This window comes from Equus caballus, chromosome 30 (assembly GCF_041296265.1).
Source record: "Equus caballus isolate H_3958 breed thoroughbred chromosome 30, TB-T2T, whole genome shotgun sequence".
Taxonomy (NCBI): Eukaryota; Metazoa; Chordata; class Mammalia; order Perissodactyla; family Equidae; genus Equus; species Equus caballus.
Window position 1 is genome coordinate 15,347,541 of NC_091713.1, and position 26,060 is coordinate 15,373,600.

The 26,060-nt window shown below is 58.9% G+C and overlaps 1 protein-coding gene across 1 annotated transcript in view; it reads left to right on the forward strand.

The window, feature by feature from the left end:
* The window catches only part of ITPKB (inositol-trisphosphate 3-kinase B), a 96,141-nt gene extending 79,485 nt beyond the window's left edge, over window positions 1-16,656 (forward strand). Inside the window, exons 2-7 of the mRNA XM_001914976.5 lie at window positions 1,242-1,341; window positions 2,676-2,889; window positions 7,257-7,461; window positions 9,504-9,605; window positions 11,137-11,208; window positions 13,406-16,656. Of these exons, the coding sequence (XP_001915011.3) occupies window positions 1,242-1,341; window positions 2,676-2,889; window positions 7,257-7,461; window positions 9,504-9,605; window positions 11,137-11,208; window positions 13,406-13,621 (909 nt within the window). The 3' untranslated portion in view covers window positions 13,622-16,656. The remainder of the gene's footprint in view (window positions 1-1,241; window positions 1,342-2,675; window positions 2,890-7,256; window positions 7,462-9,503; window positions 9,606-11,136; window positions 11,209-13,405) is intronic.
* The last annotated feature ends 9,404 nt before the right edge of the window (window positions 16,657-26,060 follow it).

The window sequence follows — 26,060 nt, forward strand, 5'->3', positions numbered from 1 at the left end:
CGAACTGGCCAACCCTGGGTAGCCGAAGCAGAGTGCATGAACTTAACTGCTCTGCCACCGGGCCGGCCCCCGCCCAGTCTCTTAAGGCTAGCCGCTGGGTGCTGCCGGACGGGGACGGAGGAGCTGCGTCTTCAAGCAGGACCCCTGTGCAGAATGCCAGCTCCCCCTTCCAGCACAGCACCGTGTGGTTTTCACTCTCCATGGTCATGCTGGTCAGGGATGCGCTTTCTTGGGAACTTGAAATACTTCTCTGTTCAGGTTCCCTTCACTCTCTCAGAGGCTCATGAGGACACTCAGTCTTCACCTCACCAGCCCATTCTTATTTAGGTTGAGTTGGGGATATTTTTTTCTAGAGAAATGTTTATTGCTGGGGATAAAGAGGATTTTTTTCCAAGTATTCCTATAGATGAGGGTTTAAATGCCAGCTTTGTCACTTACTTCTCTGAGGCTCGGGTTCTATGGATGGAAATAACAATAAGTGCCTTGCAGGCTTGTTGTGAGAATAAAATAAGGTGCTCAATAAATGTTAGTTCTGCTTTCTGCCCAAGGAGCCCCTCCCCCCCACAAACACGGTTTTTACTTGAGAAACACCCTGAGAAGGAGAAGTGCAGTGCAGCGAGAGACCTGCAGGCTGGCTCACCCCTGTGTGCACCGAAGCCGGGGGCGGGGGGGCGGGGGTGCCATCCCCAGGGAACTCCCTTTAGTCTCTCCTAAAACTGCTCACAGGCAAGAGGAGCCACTGTCGCCATCGCGTCTACAAATAAAATGTGAAATGACACACTGCAGTGTCCATCCGTCCCCAGAGTCTGCTGGACCAGCTGTCTATCCCGCACTGAACAGTTGAGGAAACTGAGGCCCCGAGAGGGGCACGGAGAAGGGCAGTGTGGGTTTAGTTGTTCCCTGGCGTGGCAGTGGCGTGGGATGGGGTCAGCCCTGGATTGAGGACACTCTGACTCCTCTCTCTTCCCATCCCCTGGACCTGTCAGACCCTTTCCCCAAAGGTCTCCTTGCTTCTGGGTGTTTTGCTCAATCTCTTTGTAAAAACAGGCTTTGCAAAGCCTGCTCTGACTGTGCGCCGCATACATGACAGAGGTGAGTTCCTCGGAGCCACGAAGGACACCTTCCCTGTGGGCATGGCTCTTCTCATCCTATGGCCATAGGCAGTGAGTTACCTTGCATTCATCCTAACCAGAAAGTCGTAGTCCTCTTACTAATGCAGTTTTTCGTTTGCTTCTTTCTAGAGCAAGTCATGGAGGAAAATAAAGAACATGGTGCACTGGTCTCCCTTTGTCATGTCCTTCAAGAAGAAGTACCCCTGGATCCAGCTGGCAGGACACGCAGGTAGCCGCAGCCCTCCCGGACTTCCCAACAGGACCATCGGCTCTCTGGGGACTCACCCAGCATGTGTGGGGGGCGGATCTATCTGGCCCTGATGCTCGGGGATGGCAGCATCCTGCACAGATTCTCCCTGAGAGACGCTGTGGTCTGCAACTGCAGCCACACTTGTGAGATGTGGCCTTATCACCGCCCGAAAATGCAGGCAGACAGCCACTCTCTCCAGTCTGTGCCACCTGCTCCCCAAAACACACACATCCCCCTTCCTCAGTCTCTGTCTCTTGCACTCTCTTTCTCTCTCCCAGTCTCTTGCAATTTAACTCAATAAAACAGATGAAATCCTCAGTCTTATAGCTTGCCTGCCATTTGTCATCTTGGACAAAAAGGCAGCGCTAACCACTTCACTGAGCGCCTACTGTATGCCCCCATCACCGTGGCCCTAGGGGTGACCACATTAATGGAAGCAGAGTGCCTGCCCCCAAGGAGCTTGTAGCTGCTGGAAGATGTGGGCAAGTGACGGCCACAAGCAGCAGACAGTGTGCAGTGCTGGGCACAGGTGGCCAGGGTGCTAGGTCAGCTGTGTGGTCTCCAGTTGGCCCATCAGCCACAGAGGAGGCGGGACACCTAAAGCCAAGGCCCCGGAACCATCCAGCCCACACAGGGGGGCCCTTTGGCATGCATCATCCTCCAGGGGCATTTCAGCCGCCACCCGTGGACTTGGCCTTCATGACCCCAGGCAAGCACAAGGTCTGCTGTTTCTTTTATATCCCCAACCCATTGACCTAGCCCAAGGCACCTGGATGGGCCCCCTTCCTAAATACTTACCTGGGAGTGTGGCTGGGAAGAACCCGCTTCTCAGCCAGTCTCCCCGTCCTGGCACTGAATCCAGTCCTACCAGGGTCTCTCTTCCACTGAGACTGGAAAACATCTTCGTTGCCCAGCCTGAGAAGCAGGGCTGAGGATGGGGGTGGGGATGGTACCAGTGGTACAGAGAAGAGTGACTAGGTCTTGGCACAGACCTCTCACTCAGCCCTGCTAACACACTGGTGTCCCTCCATCTTCAGAGGAGGAGCCTGGGGTCAGGGAAGTTGGGGAACCGGCCAGGGTTGCAGCCTGTGAGTGGAGGGACTGGAACTTGTACCCGCTGCCCTTAAAGTGCTTGGTCCACAAGCGGGGGCCTGGGCACAGCTTCAGCCCCAGGCTCAGCAAGCCCTCCAGCACCCCCGAGAGGCCCAAGCATGACGACCGAGGGGGCGGTCAGGTGGGTGGGTTGGAGCAGGGCGGGCATCTCTGCCGGCCGAGGCTGGGCACCAAGGGCCTCCTCCCACCTTGCCCTGCAGGGAGCTTCAAGGCGGCTGCCAACGGCCGGATCCTGAAGAAGCACTGTGAGTCAGAGCAGCGCTGCCTGGACCGGCTGATGGCCGACGTGCTGAAGCCCTTCGTGCCTGCCTACCACGGGGACGTGGTGAAGGACGGGGAGCGGTACAACCAGATGGACGACCTGCTGGCCGACTTCGACTCGCCTTGCGTGATGGACTGCAAGATGGGCATCAGGTGAGCACACACGCTCACCGGGAACACCGTCCAAGGCTTCCGGGAGGCCGGGGCGTGCCGGGCTGTCCTCGAGGCCTGTGTATGAGGGAGGCCTGGGGGTTCGGTTGGACCACTGGAACCCCATCCCCACACCAGTCGTCTCACATGATGTGCAGAGGGGACAGGGACCCTGGCCATGCCCCTGTTGGCCTCTTTCCTTCTCTGGTGAGCTGGGGGCGGAGGGAGTGCAAGAGCCAGTAGCTGGTGGGGCTAGAAAGGGGCCTGGCTCTGTGCTGAGCCTCCCCAGGGAGAGAGCAGAGAGAACTGCCCATCTGGTCCGGTGGGGTTGCTGGGGGGTAGCAAGATGGTGGCTCCCTGTTACATGAGCTGCAAGGGGAGACCGACCAGACCAGAGGCTGTCCTCACCCCGCCCTCCTCCCCCGTGCCTGTGAGTGGGAAAAGAGCTGCTCAGGAGATCATGTTGGTTCGCCAAAAAAGACTTGTGTCGGCCATACAAGGGCCGCAGAGGAGGGGGCCCAGGAGCTGGAGAGGCCCTGGCGACGCGCACCAGCTTGCCCGCGTGGTGGACTGTGCTGAGGGTGGCCGCAGCCCGGTGGCAGTGCTCCAGGGCCCGGGAGCAAGGCACAGAGACCAGAGGGCTGCTTGGGCCTGTGTGTGGAATTGGGTTCCACCACCCACCCCCAGGCTCAGGCTCACCCTGGCATCTGCCCAGAGACATGAGCCAGGAGTGGACCGCGAGGGAAGGAGATAGCGACCAGAGCCAGGCGGGCCTGAGACCCACCACCCTGAGCTGGGGACCCTGTTTAGCTGCACAGTTTCTCATCCCCCCTCAGACTTGACCGTTCCATCCCGGGAGTCAGGATGTGGCTCTGTCCCCCGCGGGGAAGGGCAGTGAAGTCCTCTGAGGCTGTGGGCCACCTGGTGTCCAGGGCTCTGTGCTGGCCTCACAGAGTCGCCTGGCCGCAGGTGCCCAGACGGAGCGGCCCTGCTCGCCGGGAGGCCAGGCCCCAAGGAGCAGGGCTCAGGCTGGAGCCCGCCTCTGTTTGCTTTGGCTGGTTTCAGTGGTTTTATTTCTTCTAAGGGGAGATTGGGAAAGACGGGTGTGTGTGTACACGCGTGTGTGCATGCTTAAGAGAAACAGAGACGGAGGCCAGGAGAGACGCGGGCCAAGCCAGCCAGGTTTCCTTTCCTCCTCTCCCCTCGCTCCTTGGCGCTGCCCCAGGGCAGGGACACGGGGGATGAGGAAGTACAGGTCCCCCTGTTGGCGCTTGGCACTGCCCCGGGTCCCCTTGCTCCCTCCACCCAGGGCCCCCTCCCCCCCCCCCCCCAGTCAGCCCACAGGGAGGAGACAGAAGGTCCTTCCAGCCACGCCTTGGCCACTGCTCTTCCCCGGAGTCTTATTTCTGTCCCCAGAGGCCCTGCCCTGTGCACCAGATGCGCCCTCTCAAGAGGAGACGCACGAATATTCCAGCTGGTGTTCACTCAGACTGTGGCCAAAAGCGTACACCCCGTGGGAAGAACAGGGCCAGTCAGTCCTGAAAGGCCGCCCGGTGTACCTGGCTGTTCCCTGGGGGGCCCCTCCACCCCACCCCAGGCTGCCTCCGTCCCCTGCCTCCTGTTCCCTGCCTCCTGCAGCTTCTGTCCCACTGCACCCAGGGCTCTCAGAGACCTAGAGTGACCAGTGAGTCTGGGACACATTGAACCCAGTCCTGGGCAGGGCCTGGAGGCGGGGGTAGTGGGGCGAGAGAGGGGCCCCGTGTGCAGGGGAGGAGGTTGGTCTCCCCAGAACCAGTCCCAGCCCGGTTCCACCTTCCCTGCCTCACGGAGCCCAAGGACGGATCTTTCTGTGCTCTGAGTGCTGTGCCAGGTGCTCCTCCAGGGGTCAGAGGCCACCCTGGGGCAGTCTGAGCAAGAGGACTCTGACACTAGAGGTTAAGGGACTCATCAGCGCCTCACGGCTGGGTAGCGGCACAGCTCGCATCTGCACCAGGCCTCCAACTACAGATCCAGCCTGGATGCAGCCCCGCGCTTCCAGAGGGGCTCTGTGGGTCCCTGCATTTTCTCAATTGGGTTGTTCCAAAACCCTTCCCCTCAGAGCCTCTTCCGAGACCAGCAGTCCATGGCCGTCACCAGAGTGTGGCCCGTGCTTGCCAGAGGGAGGAGGCTGGAGCCCTGGGCCACCACGGACACGGAGTCCTGGGCATCGGGGATTGAGACTTGTCACGGACTTGTCATGGTGGTGGAAGAGCTGAGGAGCAAACCGAGCCCCGGCCACACTCTCCCCTAAGGAAAAGGGGATGCAGGCACCCGTGGTGTCCTGAACTAGGGGCATCTTGGGACCCCAGTTCCACGTGGACACACGCTCACTCTGCCCTGGGGAGTTTTCTTAGATCTGATCCTGTAAATCTGTGTGTTATATGACCTGCCGCTGAGAGTCAGAAGTGTCTTCCTGACATCCGGACCAGGGGCTGGCAGGTGGACCCCAGAGCCGGTCTCCAGCCCCTCTGCCCTTTTGGAAGCTGCAGGTGGCTTTGGTGTGTCACCCGCTGGCCCCTGGACTTGCTTCCTTCCTGAGAGGCAGACGCCCCTTACTTAGTCCTGAGTTGCTGTTTCCCCCAGCAGCCCTGTGCTGTGAGATGGAGGTTTGACCTTCCCTTGGGGCTGGGGGGGCCAGCGGGTCAGGGCAGTGGGGAGGCTGGCGACCCTTGTGGGCATCTCTGCCCAGCCCCTTTCGTCTCCGGGGGGTGAGTGACGGCCCAGATGAGCTGCGGGGCCCTGTGTGTGGAGTAAGGCCCCCGTGAGAAGGGATTTGACAAGGGGGCCTGCTTCCTGTTGATGGAGCTACTCAGGGCTCTTTGCAGAAGTGCAGGCCCCCGCAGTGCACTGGGAGCATTTGGATGGCCAGCGCCTGCCCCAGCCACACACATACATGCACACACGCGCGCATGTGCGGGCCAGTGCGGCAGACGTCAGCATGACTCCGTGCAGAAGTATCTGCATCACGGCTCTGCCTAGAAGCTCTCGTCATCACTGACCCAGCTCTGCACACACAGCAGTGTGTGTGCACGGGTGCGTGTGCATGGGTGCATGTGCGATTGCACAACCAAGGGCTGGTGGACATTCTCAGTCTTCATCACCTCCTGGAAGGTCCTTCATGACCAGGTGCAAGTTCACACCCAAGGGTTTGGGTTTTTTTCTTACGTCAATTGATAGAGTGGTTTCTGAAAACTTACTTTTGAAAGACGTCATGGATTTGACGTTCCATCTGTTCTGGGTCCCAAACCAGCAGCTTGGAGAAGGTGCGGTGGGAAGTGGTGGAGTGAGGCCCGTGGAGAGTGGGGGCCTCATGGGCAGCTGCCACTCATGTGGGGCCAGGGGCAAAGACTTCCCTTTACTGTGGCTGACGCTGAGATTTCTGTTGCGTGAAGGGTCACGGGCGGCAGCTGAGCCTGGTGTGGGGAAGGAGGGGATTTAAAAGGGAGCAGGGAAGGGGGAGGGCGTGCGTGGGTGCTGTGCAGTATACTCGTGTGTGCAGCAGGGGGCACTCACGCAGCTTAGCTTGGTGACGGGTGTGAGGGAAGCTGCCCGGGGCCAGGGGTTCAACCGGGACAGCGAGCAACATAGTCGGCTGTGTTTTCTCACGCTCTTCGGGCTGGGGCTCAGGTCAGAGGAGGCGTGGGCTGGCCTGAGGCCTGTTGCCCATGGGGCAGGATGAGCCGGCGCATCTCCGCTTAGGACAGAGGCCAAGGAGCCCCCAGACTCCCCCTCCCGGTCCTGGGCTTCTCCCGCCAGCACTGTGGCCCTTTCAGAGGCACCCTCCCGCCTGACTTTTGTACTAGATATTGCCCCCCTTTGGAGAGCCAGAGCCCTCTAAGGGCCGGCTTAACCCTTCAGGCTGCCTGAGAACTGGGGAGAGGGGTGGGGTGGGGGCACCCACACAGGTATGGGCTTTGGAAGCCCTCGCTTTGTGGAGGGGTCCAGGCAACCAAGCGGGGACAGCTGGGGCCCTGAGTGGACCCTGCCCCTACCCCCTCTCCCACCCTCACCCCAGCAAGGATGAGGGGAGGGGCAGCAGGACAAGCGGCCCTGCCTCCTTCGTCCCTCCCCTGCTGGCCCTGTGAGGGTCCCCCCAGAAGGAAGAGCTCCTCGGGCTGTCAGGCTGCCTCCTCGGGGGGCGTGGAATGAAGCGGCTCCCATCCAGCACGCCCGCCCCGTTGTCCTCCATCAGGAGCTGGCGCCGGCGTGAGCCGAGCGTGAGCCCATCTTGGATGAGTGGGTCTTGACTAAGCTGACTGTGGCCCTCAGGCAAGGCACCAGTGAGCCGCGGTCCAGCCAACGGCCCTCATGTCGCCTCCCCTCCCACACAGGACGTACCTGGAGGAGGAGCTCACCAAGGCCCGCAAGAAACCCAGCCTCCGGAAGGACATGTACCAGAAGATGATTGACGTGGACCCTGAGGCCCCGACCGAGGAGGAGAAGGCCCAGCGGGCTGTCACCAAGCCGCGGTACATGCAGTGGAGGGAGACCATCAGCTCCACCGCCACCCTCGGGTTCAGGATCGAGGGCATCAAGGTGAGCCCAGCCAGGTGTGGTCTGAGGCTGCCTGGGCCCCTGGCTCCCTGGTGGGAAGGAACCGGCACTCGGGCTCTGCTGACATTCACCCCAGGGTCCTGGCTGCTGTTTGGCCCCTGCAGAGGCTGAGGCCAGACATAAGGGAAACAGGCCTGCTCCTCAGTCTGGGTGCAGGTGGGATGGCCACGTCGGGGCTGCGACCTCTGAGCGGAGTGGCTTCTAGCCCTGCCCAGCGGTCAGCCCTCTGCCAAGGACTCTACACTTAGCCCAGACTATGCTGGCACCAAGCAGCACGCAGGAGCCAGCTTGCTCCCCGGGTGCCAGTGAGGGGAGCTGGCCTGTTCTACCCGGGACCTGAAAACTGCAGCCTGGCCGTGAGATGCGGGCAGGGGAGGGGGCACATTGGCTGCCTTTGACGTGTGAGCTGGGACTCTTGCTCTGCTCGGGCAGGCAGGACTGAGCACCACTCCTGTGTCACCAAATACCTCTGTGAGGCTGCCCCGACTTCCCGGCCACTCATTCTCTTTTCTGTCCTCTCCAGTCTCCCAAGAAGGGCCTAAGTAGGCCCTGTCTGCATCCGGATCCTACACCTCCTTGCCCTTAGATGGGAAGGGCAGGCTCAGACAGGGCTCCTCCGGGGAGCAGGGCTGTGAGGCGCCAGCCCCTCAGGGTCTCAGACAGCTGTCCCTGCAGAGCAGTTCCTGAGCGTTCTTGCTGTCCATTCTCTGTGCCTTCTTGGCCCACACTGTCCAGCCCTGGAGTCGGGGATGGGCGGCCAGGAGCCCAGACTCTGGAGCAGGCTGAGCTGGGTAGGTTCCCGCAGCCCCAGGCAGACGGCATCTTGGTTGGCGGTGCCTCGCTGCCGACGGCAGTGTAGGGGAGAGCGCCCACCTTCTCTCGGGACAGCTGCTCGCAAGCTCAGGGCTGAGAAAGCCATTCACCCCTTCCCTGTCTTCTGAAACCAGCTTGTCTCTTTTTTGCATCCAGCCCTCAGACAAGATGCAATGATAACACTCATCCTGCTCCCCCGATGCTCATTTCCCCCCTTTATCTGTTTGAAACCGTCCACCCTTCCTTTTACCTCTCCTCTCACACTGATGTCTGGTCTCTGTCCACTGTCAGCTCAGGGACAGCCCACAGTCTGTCTTCTCGGGCTCAGGGCCACCAGCTCTGAGAGGAGCCAGCTGTCTGTGTCAGCGCTCAACCTGCCCTCCCATCCCTTGTCTGGGAAACGCCGCTAACGAGGCCCTGTGGGAAAGGCTCAGCCCGAGAGGGGTCACCTGCCACCCCTTGGCTCTCTCCTTCTGCCCCAGGGTCACCCCTGTTCTTTCAGAGGCAGCTACAGTGCTTTAACTAACCTCTGAGCTGGTGGGGCACAGACCCATGGGTGGGGGCTCCTGCTGGGGCCATCCTTGCTCACCCTTTGTCCTTAAAGAACAGATTCCCTCCTGGACGAGCTGAGCCCTCTGTGCTGTCCCGGAACAGCTTGGAACAGACATAGAGCCAGGCTAAGAAGATGGAACGATCTCTGACACAGGGCGGACCAGTGTCACGTCCTGGCTTTCAGGGAACCTGCACTGAGACTTTAACTTACAGAGGGACTCGAGCTGGACTTGGGGTGGGGAGCGCCTCTCCTGACTGGCCAGGGAGGGTGCCTTGGACGGTAGGGACCTTCGGGCACTGTGGTTCCAGAGCCCAGGCCCTGGAGTGGCAGCCGAGGCCCGTCCACCTCCTTCATCCCTTGCTGCTCACACTCAGGAGCTCCTCCATTCTTGGCCCAAGCGCCCCTCATGCCTGCAGGCCTTTCCCCTTGTCTTCACTCTGCCCGGGGCACTGATGGCCCTCCTTGTTCTCAGTCAGAGCCCAGGACAGGCCGCCCTCTGCTATTCCTGCCTCCTCGCGCCACAGGTGGGCACCTGCTGCCCAGGGGTCAGGCCTGGGCTCAGAGCGGCTTTCTCGGACCGCTGGGTGGATGAGCGTGGTACCTGCCCCTGGCCCTCTGCTGACCCTGTCTTGGGCCGGGCTGTCTTTCTCCCTCTCAGAAGGAAGATGGCTCTGTGAACCGGGACTTCAAGAAGACCAAAACGCGGGAGCAGGTCACTGAGGCCTTCAGAGAATTCACTAAAGGAAACCGCAACGTCCTGGTGAGTCAGGGCCCCTGCAGGAGCCAGCGCACAGCCTCTCGAGCAGGGCAAACTGTGTCCTCTCTGGAGATCCCGGCCTTGGTGCCCACACAGACAGTCCTGGCCCCCAGCTTCTGCTGGTGGGTGAGGAGGAAGGTGACGTGGTCATCAGCCCTGCTCAGTGGCCACCCATACCCTCTGCCCCTCGGCCATCAGCCACACAGCTCCCAGAAACCTCTTCCATCCTGTTAAGAGCGGTCCTTTCCGCTGCTGCATTTCTGTGGCATCTGCTGCCTGCTAAGGATCGTGCTCATGCTCGTCAGATCCTCACGCAGCCCTCTGGGTGGACATTCTTGTCCCCATTTTACAGAAGAGGAAGCTGAGAGGTCAAGGACACACAGCTAGGAAAGGGCGGCGCTCGATCTGCCCCGCGTGGGCCGGCCGGCAGCCCGCTGGTCCCTGCGCTCCCGGTGCCTCCCCAGCCAGCCTGGCTGGGCCTCTCCCAGGCTGTGAGGCTGAGGAGGGAAGGGTGCGTGGGGGTCCCATCGCCCTCCCCAGTGAGCACCGACAGCTTTCTGAGCCTGGGTGCAGGTGGCACAAGTTGGCGACTAAGTGATTCACATTCATGGCTACAGCAATAGGCAGGCTGGGCAGATGCTCTGACCCCCGGCATCAGGACCCCACCCTCCCAGCCGAGGCAGGGCTCCCTGTGACAGTCAGAGATCCGGGCATACCCCGGACGTGGGCCTTGTAGCACCCGTGAGAGGCCCCTTCTCCCCAACAGGCTCCCAGGGCTGCAGCGCGGGCAGGGGTGGGCCCAGACGGCCTTTCCCCGGGGCGACTCAGCACCGGCTGGAACAGGGTCTCCTCCCTCCTTTTCCAGCCAGGAGACTTCCCTGGCTCCTGGCCAGCGCCGAGGCTTCAGTCATGGGCATGCACCCCGCTCTTCCATGGCCTGCGCCTGGTTCCTGGGTCACCTCCCGGGAGGTTCCAGCCCTCAGCAAGGCCGAGACGAGAGGGGCACTCCTGGTGCCGGTGGGCACTGAGGGACCACGTGTGCCCGTGCTGCAGGCCGCCCATGGCGCCAGGGCCGGCACAGCTCAGCCGGGCTGAAGGGCTCTGTGGGGAGGCCACTGGCAGGGATGTTTGTGGCTCCCCTTCCCTGTCCTTTCAAACGTCAGGGCACTGAAGTTGGTATTCAGGAAGCTGCCATGGCAACCGGCTCTTCAGCCTCGGCCTTGACACAGCCGGCTTTCCAGAATAAACTGCACCCTCGTGCGAGGAGCTCCTGGAGGCCACATGGCTGTTGGGCACCTGCCCGCCCGCACCTCCTGCTTGTGCCCGGTGGAGGGAGCGTGGGCCCAGGAGCCCGGCTGCCCCGCCTCCTCTGGGCCTCCGCGCCTGCATTTCTAGACGAGGAGGTTGGAATAGATGAGCAGGGTGTAAGGTCCCTCCCACTTTGACACTCGGTGACTCCCGTGGGCCAAACGGGGCTTACGATCCACCCCCTGCCCTCAAGTGTTTAAAAATCTGGTCACCTTTCCTTTCTCAGGTCGCCTACCGGGACCGGCTGAAGGCCATCCGGGCCACCCTGGAAGTCTCTCCCTTCTTCAAATGCCACGAGGTATGTACTGGCTTTTGTCCTTGAGCAGACAACAACGTGCTCTGTGTGGTTGGCCGTCACCTTCGGGTGTGTCTGCAGGCTCCCACGCTGACAGACCGGCTTGCTCCAGAAGCCCGGAGGTGTTTTCAGGATGACCGTGGCCAGAGGCCCCTCAGCTACGTGGAGGGACCACGATGTAACTCATCTGTGCCAGGCCCGTGGGATGACCACATGGGGCCATCCTGCCTGAGAGCTGTGGTCATAACCCTGTCCGTCCCGCCACTGAGGCTTGTCTATCGCAGGGGGCGTGGCAGGACTTCCGTCCCACACACCCAAGGGTCTTAGGGAAACTTTGAGCGGAGTTACTTTGAGTTACTTTGCTAGAGTAGCCAGGTAACCCCTCATCACCACCCAAGACCTTCAAGAGGGGGTCAGGTCTTCAGGTAGCCCCCAACGTAGCAGGCCTGGAAACTTCCACCTGCTCTGCCCTCGTCTGCAGAGACAGGAGGCAGCAGACAAGGAGCCGAGACACCTGAGAGGGGATTTGCGCATTGTCAGCGCTTCCCGTGAGGAGTTTAAAGATCCTGACATCAGGCAGTCCAGGGTCCCCAGCCGCACGTGCATGCGTGCACACACACACGTGCACACAGACATGGCTGCTGTGGCCGGGGGCCTGTGAAGCAGGAATCCCACCACTCCTTTCAGCTCCTTCTTAAGTGCAGCTGCTCCAGGATCTTGCATGGAGGGAGCCTCAGCTGAGCCCGGCCCACAGAGAGGGCCGTGGATCCCGCCCAAGGAGCTGGGGACAGGGGCCCTGGGGCTCTGGGCCAGGGAGCGTGCCCAGAGGGCGGTGGGCCAGCACCTCTGTGCAGGTTACGCGGCCGGCGCTTCCTCCAGGTGGACACCGGCCTTGCCCTTGGATTTTATCCCCAATTTGCCCCTGGCCAGGGTGGCCCTGTCCCACTCTATGTGGTGGCCCTGATGGGCGGGCAGAGGGCAGGCTCACTTGGCCGGGCTGTGTCCTGAGTGGCTGTGCTGGTCTGGCTCTTCTTGGAATGCCCTTGTCTTCCCTTGGCCTCGCTGAAGCCCCGCGTCCCGGGTCCTGGGCTCCTCCTGGGGCCTCTGTGTTCCCAGCTTGATGGAAGGTCCTGTCCAGCCTGCCAGGGCCTCCCTCGGCTCCAGCCTGCCTGCCTGCCCGATCCTGGGGGCCGAGCCTGGAAGGACTTCAGGCCGCAGAGCCGCCTGTGACCTCCTGTTCTGGACGGAGAGACCCCTCTGCCTCCCCGCCACGCTCCCCCGGCAGCCCGGGCTTTGTCTCACAGCCCTGGCTTCCCTTCTTCAGCACCTGTACTGTTAATTCTTGACGCATGGTTTTGCTGTTCTCTTCCTGGAGCTCACTGGTGAACTTCAGGTCTAGAAGGAAACCAGCTTAGCTGGGGCTTCTGTCATTTCCCACCTGAGAGGGGGCAGCCCCTTTTCCCGGCTTCGCATTTCCTGGGGGCGTTCCCTGGCCAGCTCCAGGCTCCGGGAACCATGATGACCTGTCAACCTCTCCCAGCACCCCTTGTCTCCTGCTGCCCCCACATGGGTGACCCAGGGGAGGGTTTGGAGGATGTGTTCTGGAGGGCTCTTTGGTGCCCACTGTCCCCGGGGGAAACCATAGGCAGGGACCAGCCTCAGAGGCCCTGTCTGCCCAGGATTCGCAGGGGATTCTGCGGCCAGCATGGGGGGCGATCTGGGCCCCACTGCCTGCCCTCCTGGGGGTGCTGTGTGCATCTGGACAGGGTTCTTTCCTCTGCCCCTTGGGTACAGAGTGTGGGAGCTCTGTGGCGCCCCCGCCTTTCACATGAGCAATTACTCAGGGTGTCAGGGAGGGGAGGGCTAAGGCCCCAAGGCTTAGCTGAGGTCTGAAATAGCAGAAAGTGTGTGGGTCGGAGCTGGGGACTTCTGCCGTCCTGGACATCCTCCTGTCACTGCCCACACACAGGGTGGTCATTGCTCTGGAATGCCATGTCCTCTGCCCCTGGCCTGGCCACTTTCAGGCGGGCTTTGCTGTCCGAGTGAGCATGGGGGATGGAGTTGCGGGCTCTGGGCCCCGCCTGAGCAGACCTCTCCCGATTTCATTCAGGCCTCAGGCTTTTCCAAGTCTCCTCGCTGTGGAGGGCGGGGTCGGGAGGCTCCAGCCGGGCCCCCCCCTCATCTCCCTGTTCCCCTCCAGGTCATCGGCAGCTCGCTGCTCTTCATCCACGACAAGAAGGAACAGGCCAAGGTGTGGATGATCGACTTTGGGAAAACCACACCCCTGCCGGAGGGCCAGACCCTGCAGCACGATGTCCCCTGGCAGGAAGGGAACCGGGAGGACGGCTACCTCTCGGGCCTGAACAACCTCATCGACATCCTGACAGAAATGTGCTCGGATGCCCCGCAGCCCTGAGGCCACCCTGTGTCCCCCCTCGCCGCTGCCCTGGCCGCCGCCTCTCTGCCTGTGCTCCCTCTCCTGAATGTGTCCTTTACTTCTCCCTGGGTGCCCCCCACTCCGAACTGACCCTCCCGAATGGCACTACAAGATACTTTGTAGCAGAGGAGATGCGATGAGGTTTTTGGTGGGTTTCCTAATTGAAGGGCTTGGAGCCTGGGCTTCCACTTCTCTTTGTAAATAGCATCTCCAGCTAGAAGAGAAATGCCCCGACCCCAGGCCCGGCAGCCTGCGGGCAGGGGTCAGTGGCCCCAGACATGGAGGGATGAACAGGTGGCCTTGGGGCCCGTGGGGGCCTGCTGCCCCCTGGTGGCTGCTTCTGGTAGCGCTGCTGCCAAGCACAGCGTGATCCTGCCCCATCCTCCCAGGGGCGAGGGCTGTAAGAGCTCCCTTGTTTCAAAAGGTGCCTGGTAGTTGGGGCACAAAACCATGGGAGCCGCATGCCATCTGTGAATAAAGTGCCCTTTGCTTAGCAGCACAGGGACTCCCAGAGATGCCGTGGTGGCCTTTGGAGGCCTGCTAAAGCAGGCACCCCACCCATCCGGTATTGAAACCCTCCAGCTTTGGGCCAGACCCAGGAGCCGACTTGGCTGTGCTCTCTGATGTAGCCCTTCCTGGGGGGTGGGGCAGGCAGGCAGGCAGGGGCTACGTTCCTCCATCTGTGATTATGGCGCATGAATTCCGAGGGCTGCTCTGCAAACCCCAGCTTCCGGGGGTGCCAGCCAGCCCCCAGAGCCCCTTGTGCCTCCCACCCCCTGCCTTGCTGTGGCGAGGTCCAGGGGGCTGGGTAGGAGTGGGCCAGGGCACAGGGAGCCCCTGCAGAAGACCCAGGGGGAGAAAGATGGACCTCACAGAGGGTGTTCCTCCCATGCCCCCCTCCCCACCTCCCTGCTGCCCATCCGTGGCCCTGCTTGCAGCCCTGGGGCTCTTTCATGGGGTCCAGTGTCCCTGTACTTACGGGGCAGCGCTTTAGGCCAGCGCCGGGCAGGGCGGAGGCAGGAGGATGTTTACCGGCATCATTTTTTTCCCCCTGAAATTAGTCTTACAGCCTGAAGGCCTGAGCCCCGCGTTTCCCAGAAGTGGTGTGGGCAGCTTCTGGGGTATGTGTGGATGCCAGGGTTGTTCTGGGCATCTCTCCCAGGAGTCTCTAGGTGGCTTGAAGATTCCTGGGGAACCAATTGTTACCCTTATGTTAATTGTAAAGCAAGTAAGTCTCCATTATTGAGAAGAATGTAAAATTCGCCTTTCAGACTTTTTAAGAACAAAACTCTGGCTCTGTGGCCTTTTGGAGCTGTGGCCCAGGTCCCCTCCTCCGCTGCTGGTGGTGCAGGAGCTCTGAGAGTTGAGGGGCTCTGGCTGGCCCGGGGCCAGCAGGCACTGGGGCCAGTGGCTTCGCAGGGAGCTGCCTTGGGGACATGGGGCAGTAGTCTGTACCCGGGTGTGTGTGCCTGGGGGGACCAGTCCAGAGAGAGGGCTTCCTGGGCCGCCCCCGTCACCCCAGGGTCTCTGGGGGAACTGTTGACTCTCCCATGTGACATGTACGTTTCCCCTTTCATTCTGGGTGAGTGACGGTTGGTGGGGGTGGAGGGTGGGACACATGAGGATGTATAAGTACAGATTTTAAAAAAGGAAATCACTTTTAAACTTCCTGGCTCTTGTTCAAAACAGTGGTGAGCTCCTGTGTGGGCTGACTTGCTAAAGGTCACGCCCCACCCTGGCTGAGCACCAGAGACCTTATGACAGCACGTGATCCTGGAAGGCAGGAGCCCCAGAGCCAGCTCGGGTGTCAGAGCTGTAGTCCCTGGTGGGTTAGAAGGGATCTCGGTGGTCCTGGCTTCAGCTACCGTGGGGAAGGGGCGTCATTAATTCAGACGTAGAGATTCTACAACTGTGGGCTGGCCAAAAGTTACCCTCATTCTAGCTATGAAAAAAGCTTGCGAAAGCAGCTTAATGGTATGAACAAAAATACAGGGACCAGCTTAACCTACTTCAGAGAACAAACTTTCCATGCACTTTAAGCAGACAGCAGTTGTTTGCAAACAATGTGCTAAGGTGCAAATGATTTGTTTATTAAAGGAGGCCCATGGGGCCTCATATTGGCAATACTCTGCCTTGGGTTACATTATAGACGTGGCAGCGGAATCTTCTTAGGGGTATTCTAGTACAGGGGGTTGGGGGTTTTGGTATTTGCGTGCTGGTTCTCCTCGTCCATACCTGCTTTCTCTACTCATTCTTCTGCTTGTCCTAGTGGCATAGATGGATCCTGGAAGGGAATTTCCCAGAACCCCCTGCCCAGGGGTCTGAAAGACTTTCCCCACCCAGTCCTGGTCCAGGCAGGCACTCCTTGGGTCCCGGCTGTGCAAGTGCCAGGAGAGGGGGACAGGCTGTGTGCACCTGCGTACGGGCCACTGGGCACCCTTCCTGCCGTATCCTTGCGGGCCCCCCGGGGGGAGGTTCTTGGTGTTTCAGCACTGCTTAGCATTCGAGGAAGGTTTCTGAACTGCTTGTCCCAGACTTGCCTTTAGTGTCATGTAAGAAGTTTTTAAGTTATATTTATTTTGTCGGTTTTTTTAAATTGCACAAAACACTAAGACTGAGAGGCTGGATTCTGTTTTTCCTTTCAAGCTTTGCTTGCTTTCTGAGCTGCTTTTCCCGCTTGGTGGAGAGAGCCTGGACGCAGCCCTGCCCCCCCCACCCCCCCTCCCACCATGGACTCTCTCCACCCTGAGCTGTATTTAGCTTTGAGATCCTCTGCGTCCGGTCCCCCCGCGTGTATATAACCCAGGCCCTTTGCTTGGGAAGAAGCAGGTGCTCGCCCCTGCTAGTGCCTTTTGCTGGGGGAGCGGACTCCCCAGAGGGTCCTCCCTCCCCCTGCACCCCTCTCCCCACAACACCTTGGGGAAACTGAACTGTTACAAAGCCCTGCGCGCGGTGCCTGTGGAGCCGACTGCAGCGGCCCTGCCCCGTCCTGAATAAAGACGCTGTAGACCGTGGCCCGTCTGCAGTGTGCTCCTTCCGACCCCGCCTTCCGGGAATGTCCGAGGGCTGGAGGGGTGGGGGGCTTAGGAAGCTGGAAGATCGCGTTGGGGCCCTGGGGAATGGGGGCCAGGTTGATAACACTTTAATCTGCCAAGGGTTTAAAACATTCTTCAAAACTGGTGTGTGGTCTACCTTCTCATGGTAGCTTAGGACGTGGAACGGCCGCAGAGGGGTGCCCCCACATCGCGGGCTGGGGAGCCCCGTGCAGCGGGTGCCTCTGGAGCCTGGCTCTGTGCAGGGCGCTGGGCGGTCACATCTCTACGCCCCTCTTATCCCCTCCTATCAACTCCACGAACTAGGCTGGATAGTGTCCATTTTACAGATGGGGAAACTGAGGCTTAGAAAGCTCAGACACTTTGGCCTGAGTGGTGAGGGGGAGCAGGGATCCAGATCCAGAGTTTGCCTGGTTGCAAAACCCCTTCTGTGTTCCTCCTTCTGAGGAGCATCCGGAGGGCGGAGAGCTTGTCTTGTCTTGAGCCTGGTCCCGGCGCGAAGCACCCGGCTTGGCACCTGGTCGCTGTCCAGCGAGGGTCTGGGGGCTCACGAACAGCTGCGTGGCCAGTGGGCCGAGGAGGCGGGCTGGGAGCCGGGCCTTCTCCAGACCTCTCCCAGCGCTGGGCAGCTGGGGGCTTCCTTTTCAGAGCTCAGAACTCTGTAAGGGGGGCGGTGTGCACCCTTTCTTTATCATTCTGGAAAGTTATAGGACCAAAGGACAGAAAAGCCACAGGGCCTCTGCACCTCCTGGCCCTGCTGCCTGGGGGCCGGCCCGGTCACCACATGGGAACTGCGCTCACTTCCAATTCGCCCATCTGTGTCCTGTTCCCACTAGTGCAGCAGCCACTGGCCCCATGGGCCCCACCCAGTGCCCACGCAGGTGTGCCCGAGCTCCTTCCTGCCTGGGCTTCCCGGTGGCCCAGAGCCCTGGGGTCCACTCAGCCCGTGCCTGTGTAACCTTGGATCCAGGCGATTCTCCCCCTGGTACAGACCTTTCACAACAGGAGGCAAGAAAAGTTCCCTTGATGCTGCCTCCTTCACCACCACCCCGACCGGTGGCTGCAGCCTGATGGCTTCTGAGGGCTGGTCCTGTGATCAAGGGGCCGCCTTGCTCACGGTCTTTGTCCTGCTGCTCCCTGGCCTTGGCCTTCGCTTCCTCATGCTGGGTTCTGACAGAACAGTAGCAAGTAAGCCTCCCCCCAAGGCTGACCCCGAGTGCGTACGGGGAGACCAGCGTTCAGGTCCTTGGCTCCTTCACTTTCCTGTCAGCTGCAGGCCAGACCAGTCCCAGTGATATGTCTGGGAACCAGGAAATGACCCCAGGATGCTCTGTGGCTCCCCGGCTCACTGCGAGATGGATTTGGGCCCAAACTGTTTCATCTCATGGACTCTGCAGGCCCTCCCCCCCAACCAGAGGGCCACAGTGGCCTCTCAGGTCTCAGGCAGTGTTGTCGGCACAGACCCCAGAAGACTGACATCGGCTGCTGCAGCGGAAAACTGCGGGTCCTTCCAGAACCGTCAGCTCACAAGCCTGAGACCACCGACGGAGGCATGCCCCAGGCCCCAGGCCCCAGGCCCCAGGTCCCACCTGTACCTCGTGCCACGTACCACGGGTGGAAGCGTGGTAACCCATGCGGCCACCTTACATCCCCAGCAACGGAGCCCCCTACTACCTCCAGACAGGCTGGCAGTCCAACTTCAAAGTCCCACCCTGGGATGTGCTTTCCAGGGTGACCAACCGTCCCAGGACAGTCCTGCATCCTGGGAAACCTGAGGGTCAGTCCCCTATTGCCTTCCAGGGCCACTTCTGGCACTGACTGCCTTAGCCTGGGTTCCTAACACTTCCCAGGGGAGAGCCATCCCAGGGGCAGGGGTGGGGGAGGCGAGGCAGGGATGACAGCTATGCAGACTCGAGGGGAAGCATCAGAGAGGCCCGTGCACTCGTGTTGAGGGCAGACCTGGGGGGCAGGGATGGGGATGGACATGCCGACTCCTTCCTGCTCTGCATCCCACTGGTCACCTGCCCATAGGGCGTCATCTCTCGGGGAGCACCGCCAGCCTCTCCAGCAGCCTGTGCACAAGCGCCCGTCCCCTAGTGGGTCAGTGTGGTTGTGGCAGAGGGAATGGAGCTCCATGACCATGGGGGTAGCACAAGCCATTGCTGCATGAACTAAGCTTGATCAGACCTTTCCCAGTAAATACCGGCAGGGCAGTGCCCATACGGTCCCCTGCCCTCTGGCCAGTCCTCCTTTCTGCCCCTTGCGTTTCCCTGACTGAGGGCCTCGCCCCCTTACCCAATTGGGCGGGAAGCTGGGGCCACACCAAACTGCCCCCACTTCTGCCAGGTCTGGGGAGGGGAGAGAAGCTAAAAAGAATGGAGCTCCCTGGGGGTCCCCAGTGGGTTGGCTGGGAAGGCTCGGCTGTCCAGGGCCGAGCAGGACGACCTCCTTGAACCAGTTTGAGAAGGAGCGATAAAGAGGAAGGCCTCTAGCGGGGGGCGGGGGGGGGGGAGGGGGGTGCTGCCAGGAGACCATGCCCGCCTCTCAGCAGCTGTGGCCAGGTCAGGCCTGGGACCTCCTCCCCACATCTGTTAGGGCCCCAAGGTCTCGAGGGGTCTTCGCTGAAGTCTGGGGAGTCACTTAGCTCCACACAGTGGTGTTTCACCTTCTGGGGACCACAGACGCCTCAGATAATTTAGAGGGGATATGAAGCCTCTTCCCAGAAAACGCCCGTATGCATATACACAGACAACTTTATGTACAAACTCAGGGCCTCCGCGACAGTGCCCACAGCCCCTGATCGACCCCCAGGTGGCATATGGGCCTTGGCTTAAGACATCACGGACTCGGGTCCCTGCCTCTCTCACTGCTGGCGTCTGCGTGCGTCAGAGACCCACTGACCCCTGCCTCCCTCCCTGAGCCATCCAGCCCTCTGAGCCGGCTTCTCAGAACTCCGGCCCCCTTGTGGGTAAACAGGGCTTCCCTAGAAACAACCACGCCTGTCCCTTTCTGTACTGCCTGGGGCTGCTTTCCTCTTCAAACGCCAGAGTTGAGGGGTTGCAGGAGACTGAACGGCTGCAAAGCCCAAGAGATTCACCATGCGGCCCCTTACAGAAAAGCCCTCCGCCCTGCCTCTGTGTACTGCGGCACTGGCAAAGATTACTACCCATCAGGCCACACCAGTTGATCTAAGGCTAAGTGATATCATTCTTATAAAAATTCCATGAGATGAGCTTGGTTAACTCCATTTTGTCCATAAGAAAGCAGAGGCACAGAGAGGGTGAGTAACTTATCTAAGATCACACAGCTGGTAAGCTCAAGATCTTTATGTGACCCTGCATGACTGAAGTCTCCCGACCAGCAGAGTTTGTCCCAGCACCGGGCTGTGTCACAGGACTTCTGGGACGGCCTGTAGTCAAGCCCTGAGTCCTGGTTTTGCTGACTATAAACCTGCCCAGGCCCTGGGAATGTTGATCCCAAGCTCGGCTCCCTCTTGGGGACAGGAGCTGACCTGCCGAGGCCAGGCCTTGGCTCCAGTCCCCGAGACTGACAGTTGGGTCCCGATGTCCAGCCAGCCCAGGCTGAGCTCCGGGATCAGAGCTCTCTGGCAGGCCCTGTTTGTTCTCGGCCCGGCGTGACCCTGTGGGGAAGTGCGGCCCACGCAGCCTCTCTCCCCCAGAGCACCGTGACACACAGACAGTCGGATTCACAGCTGCTCCCCCGGGCCCCCGACAGACTGTGCAGACCAGGTTCACTTGCCAGTTCACGGGCTGGCTCACACGCCCTTCCACCGGGGAACAGAAAACGGATCCCGGTTCTCGCAAACACCAAGAGGCAGTGTGCGCGTCATTTTTCTCTCTTTATTGTGACAGCTGTGTCCCGCTCCAGGCCTGAGATGGCAGATCCAACAGAGAAGCGAGGAAGGGAATAGAAATGCAGAGCGAGGAAAGGGATTTCACACTTTAGCAAGATGTGGGGGCTTGAGGTATTTTTTTTTTTAACAAGAAAATAACTAGTTCCAGCGAACAGGAACAACAATCATAATATAAGAAGGGACGAGCTTTCCCTGAAGAGGTGCCTGTCTCCGTCTGCTGGGGCCGCCATAACAAGATGCCACAGGCTGGGCGGCTTCCACAGCGGACATTTATCTTCTCACGGTTCTGGAGGCTGGGAGTCCGAGACGAAGGTCTGGCAGGGTTGGGCTCGGGCAAGGGCTCTCCTCTGGGCCTGCCGCCGGCCGTCTTCTCCCTGCCCCCTCACTTGGCCGAGAGAGCTCCGAAGTCTCTCCCCCTTCTGATAACAGCATCAGCCGTCTCAGATGAAGGCCCCACCCTTCAGACCCCACGTAACCTTTATCGAGCCATCCGGCCCACGACCTCTGCCCGCCTTTCCCCCAGACACAGCTCGAGTGCCGGGCCTCTGTCACATAGCTGTACAAGAAACACAGGAATCCTGGTTTCTAACGGATCTGTGAAGGAACTGAGTGCGAGGCCTCTTGTGTCTGAAGAAAGATCCGGTCTTGAGGCTCCCCCAATTATGTGTCAGAAAAAGGGAGATGCACTGCTGAGGGGTGACGCAGATGAGTGTGGCCCTGAGGACCAGGGATGGGAGAGAAGTGTGTACCTGCTGGAGAATAAAGATTTCTTCTGGTTAAAAAGAAAAAAAAAAATCACAGACCTCATCTCAATACAGTCACACTGGGGTCAGGTTAGGGCTTTTCAACGTAGGAATTTTGGGAGGACACAAAATTCAGAATGTGTAAAGCGGTTTCGGGGGAGAAAAAGTGCAAGGCTAATTTCTGTGGTTTTTCAATGTGGCGACACGTATTTGGGTTATTTTAAAAATAGTTTCTGCAAATTGTGGACGAACAGTATCTTACTGAGACAATTTGCTGTCGACAGCAGCCCTGCTTTATTTCAACAGGAAAAAATGCCCAATTTTAGTCATGCGTTCTGAGCACACGTGCTGGAGTGAAATCAACGCGGCTGCCGGCAGCGAGGCCCCGCCCGCGGAGCCTGCCCCCTGCTGGCCGGCCGTGTGCATTACAAGGCACCTGCAGGAAAGGGAGATGGGTCCCGGAGCTCGTGCCCTTAACAGGTTCCCAAGCCCGGACGCTCGGCGATGCTCAGCCTCCTCTCCTGCCCCCCAGGAATGCCCTGGGGAAAAGAAAGCTCCCTTCCTTTCATGGCTCCTCCCAGCCTTGACAAGGACACAATAGCCATGGCAGTGATGGAGGAATCACCAACCACCAGCGTCCCCGGGGGCTCACTGTGTGCGGGGAATGGTGGTGAGCACAGTACCCACATTGCCTCATTTCATCCTTCCACCAACCCGTTGAGGTAGGTCCTGCTAGTGTTGTTACCTGTGTTGTATAAATTATAAGATTGATGCTCAGAGAGGTTAAGTTATTTGACCAAGGTTGCACTGCCGGTAAATACCAAAGCCAAGATTTGAACTCAGGCGTGAGGCATGGCGTGGAGGTGGACAGGTCAGCAGGCACGTGCAATGCAGTGTGAAGAGTGCCATGTTGGGGTTAACACGGGGCTCCAGGCGGGCACAGAGGAGGGCACCCGACCCAGGAGAGGGACAGGAAGGCCACCAGGGAGAGAGAGGCTTTGCAGAGGAGGTGCCACCTGAGGTCAGATTAGAAGCTAAGGGTGAATTATTCGGAAGCCGGGGGCGGGGGGGGGGGGGGTTGGGGGGCCGAGGAGCAGAACGCGCAAAGCCATGGAGGCACATGGCACGGTCAGCAGTGGCTCCAGGCGGCTGGAGCAAAGGGTCTGAGCGGAGCTGCGGTGGGGTTGGGGCTGGGGGGTGGGCAAGGTGCAGTCACAGTCTGGTGAGCCACGGTGAGGCACGTGGACTTTCTCCCAGTGACAAGCAGCTGTCTTTGGGGGCTCTCACGCCAGAGTGGGACGAGGTCACATTTGCAGATGCCGGGATGGCTCTGGCCACCCCTGGCTTGGAGGGAGGGGGGGAGGCCAGGAGGCGACTTGTGAGGAGGAGGTCAGGCTAAGGCAGAGGAGAGTGCTGGCCGTGGGCTGCCAGATGTGGGAGAGGTGGTGTGGGCGCCCTTCCACGTGGCTGGGGGAGGGCGGGTCCTGGGATGCCTGAAAATGACAGGCGGGAAGACGGGACAGGTGGCTCCACCCCCAAGGGGGACAGATGGGAGGAGAAGCAAGGCTGGGGCGGGAGGGCGAGGCGGGGAGATGGTGAGTTGAGTCAGAGGCACCTGTGGGACATCCACATGGAGATGTGCAGGGGCAGCTGGACACCTGGCCTGGGTTCAAGAGCAAGGACCTGGCGGAAACAACACTTCCAGAGGCATCGAGATAGAAGAACAGGCTTTCCCAGGGAGGCCGGGGCAGGGAGAAGCCTGGCCAGATCAGTGAAATGAGAAAGCAGCATTCAGAATTGTACTATAATTTAGTCCCAACTCTTGAGAGTTAAAAGAAAAACATCAAATTATTAACAGTGACTTTGTGTGTGTGTGTGTGAGGAAGATTGGCCCTGAGCTAACATCTGTTGCCAATCCTCCTCTTTTTCGCTTGAGGAGGATTGTTGATGAGCTAACATCCGTGCCTGTCTTCCTCTATTTTATGTGGGAGGCTGCCACAGCGTGGCTGGACGAGCAGTGCTAGGTCCACACCCGGGATCTGAACCTGCGAAGCCCAGGCCGCCAAAGTAGAGCACATGAACCTGACCACTATGCCACCCGGCCTGACCCAACAGTGGCTTTTTGAGTGATGGGATCAACAGTGGGTTTTATTTCTTTCCTTGCAGTTTTCTGTTAATTGGAAATTTTCCCAACAAGCATAATTTGCTTTTATCATCAGAAATATGGACATGTGTAAGTATTTGGTTTTCGTCACTACCTTTGTGACCAAATCATCTGGAGCCCTCCTGGCAAAGGTGGGTGCCCCCTCCGGAGCCCCTGAGCCACGCCCTTGGTGTGTTCATTGCACACTGTGATGAATGTCTGTTAACTGCGGGAGGGTCAGAGTCATGGCCATCCTGGCGTCCTCCGCTCCAGGGCCTGAGAAATGTTAGCTGCGTGGATGGAAAAACAAAACTTAGAAGGCCTGCCACAACCTGTGTTCCCAGTGGGCAGGGGCGATGTTGGGAGCCCTGACAGTGCCCTTGTCAGTGTCACAACAGCTGTCTGGGCTTGGCCAGGGGCAGTGACTTGCTACTTGGGGAGCTCCCAATCCTTGGCAAAGTGTGTTTATTAAGGAAAATTGAACTATCCATCAATGCTATAACTATATGAAATAAGGACTGGTAATGAATAATGTATCAACTCATAAATAAGTCAGCTCGTTAAAAAGCAATGCCAATTTTATGGAGGACAACTTCACGATAAATATTCCAACTTTGTAAAGCACATACCTGCTGACTCAGCAAAACTACCTCGGTGAGTGTTTACAGATACCAGAGCCCATATGTCAAATGATGTGGGAACACGGATGTTTGTCCCAGAACAGCACTACCTGCCATGGTGGGGACTGGATAAATACGTCCATTCCAATGCCACTGTTGCAAAGAATGGAACAGCTCTGCCAGTGATGAGAAGGAACACGCTCCCAAATACATTGTTGATTGGAAAACAGCCAGGTTGATACCCTATCTGTTTGATATTGCCTGGATTCTCTGACAACACGTGCTTCCAGCGGGGGGAGCTGTGGGGGCCTCAGTGGGAGGGGATGTGCTCCCCCTACAGTGTGTCCTTTGGTTACTTCGAGTTTTATACCCTGCTTAGGTACCCCCATATGAAAAAATTAATAAAATCAATAAGTATTTAATGCAGCACAATTTGTCACAGGCTGTAGCCAAGTATGTATTTCAAACCACTGCATGGCGACCATATTTTGTTTTCCCCTTTCCAACTAAAGTTCCGCTCCTCTGCAGTAACCTCTGTCCTCTGCAGCAGAACTACCGTCCTTCTATCTCAGCAGATTCTCTTGAAGACCTTTAGATGAACAGCCTGGGTTTTTTAGTTTCATTTTTTTAAAAATGAGATTGAAGGCATCATATCTGAATGTTGCCACCTTTTCCTCACTGCCCGTCCCATGAAGGGGTCCTGCAAGGAGCTGAGGACCCCTCAGGGTTTCTGTGAGGGGCACATGGTGTTGCAGGTGGCCCCTGAGGACAACAGCTGGGCTAATGGGAAGGCGAGAAGGCTCGAGGAGTCACGGAGAAGCCACCTGACTCACCCACCCACATTCACGAGCCTTCTTGTTTCACCGGCCGGGTTGAGAAGAACTACATAGTCGTGTGGCATAGCGGGTAGATGCCGCCAGCCTGACCTGTGTGGTCTTGAGCATCAGTTTCCTCCCCTATGGTATGGGGATAACCTCAGACTCCTAGGACCATGAAGGAGGGAGCCCCTTGCACTTCCAAGCAGAACAGAAGCCCTGGAATCCAGCAGGGCCCTCCTCACACAGCCCCGAGGGTGTGATTCCACTGGATTTCCTGTGAATGGTGCTCCTTGAAGCCCATACCCCAGACATCTGAATCTCATTCCAGACTGGAGAACCCCAGCAACCACCCTGAGGGCCTGTGCTGGAGACCAGTCAGGTGGTGGCCCGAGGTGTGATCGGAAGGAACAAGTGTGACCTAGGTCCCCAGAGGAGTGGGAAGTCAGTAACAGGGGAACTGACCACAGAGTGAGTAGGACTTTGAACAATGTGGGGTCAAGAAGCAGAGGAGCAAAGGAGGCGAGAGGAGGGGTCCAGGGCAAGGTTCTGGGGGCCTGGTTTCACTGAATGCTGGCTGAGGGCTGGACAGGCTGCCCCTTAAAGGTGAAGGGCCAGGCTCATTAGTAGGAGTTTTGTTGGACCCCATAAAACAGAATGAGAGATGCTCCTCAACATTCTCCTCTTAGAATCCACTTGCAGTCTTCCACCAGGCCCTCCCCCCACCCAGCTGAGGCCCAGGGGTGTGTGGCTCCTCTGGCTGGAGGTGGGCACTGTGACTCTCAGGGGTCTTGTGCCACCAAACACCTGGCATCTTTGAGGAAAAGCATTAGAGATTTGTGATTTGGAGGTCTGTTCAGGCTTTAGTTTCCAAGACCTGTGCTTCTGTAGGGGGCCAGAGGCTGGATCAGACTGGGAAATTTGGGACACCATTAAGTGCACCAACATACATATAATGGGAGTACCAAAAGGAGAGGAGAGAGAAAGAAGCAGAAAAAGACATTGGAAGATATATGGCTGAAAACTTCTAAAATTTGATGAAAAACACTAATTCACACATCCAAGAAGCTCAACAAATTCTAAGTAGCATAAACACAAAGAGACTCACACCCAGATATCTCATAGTAAAAATGCTGGAAGACAAAGACAAAGAGAAAATTTTGAAAGAAG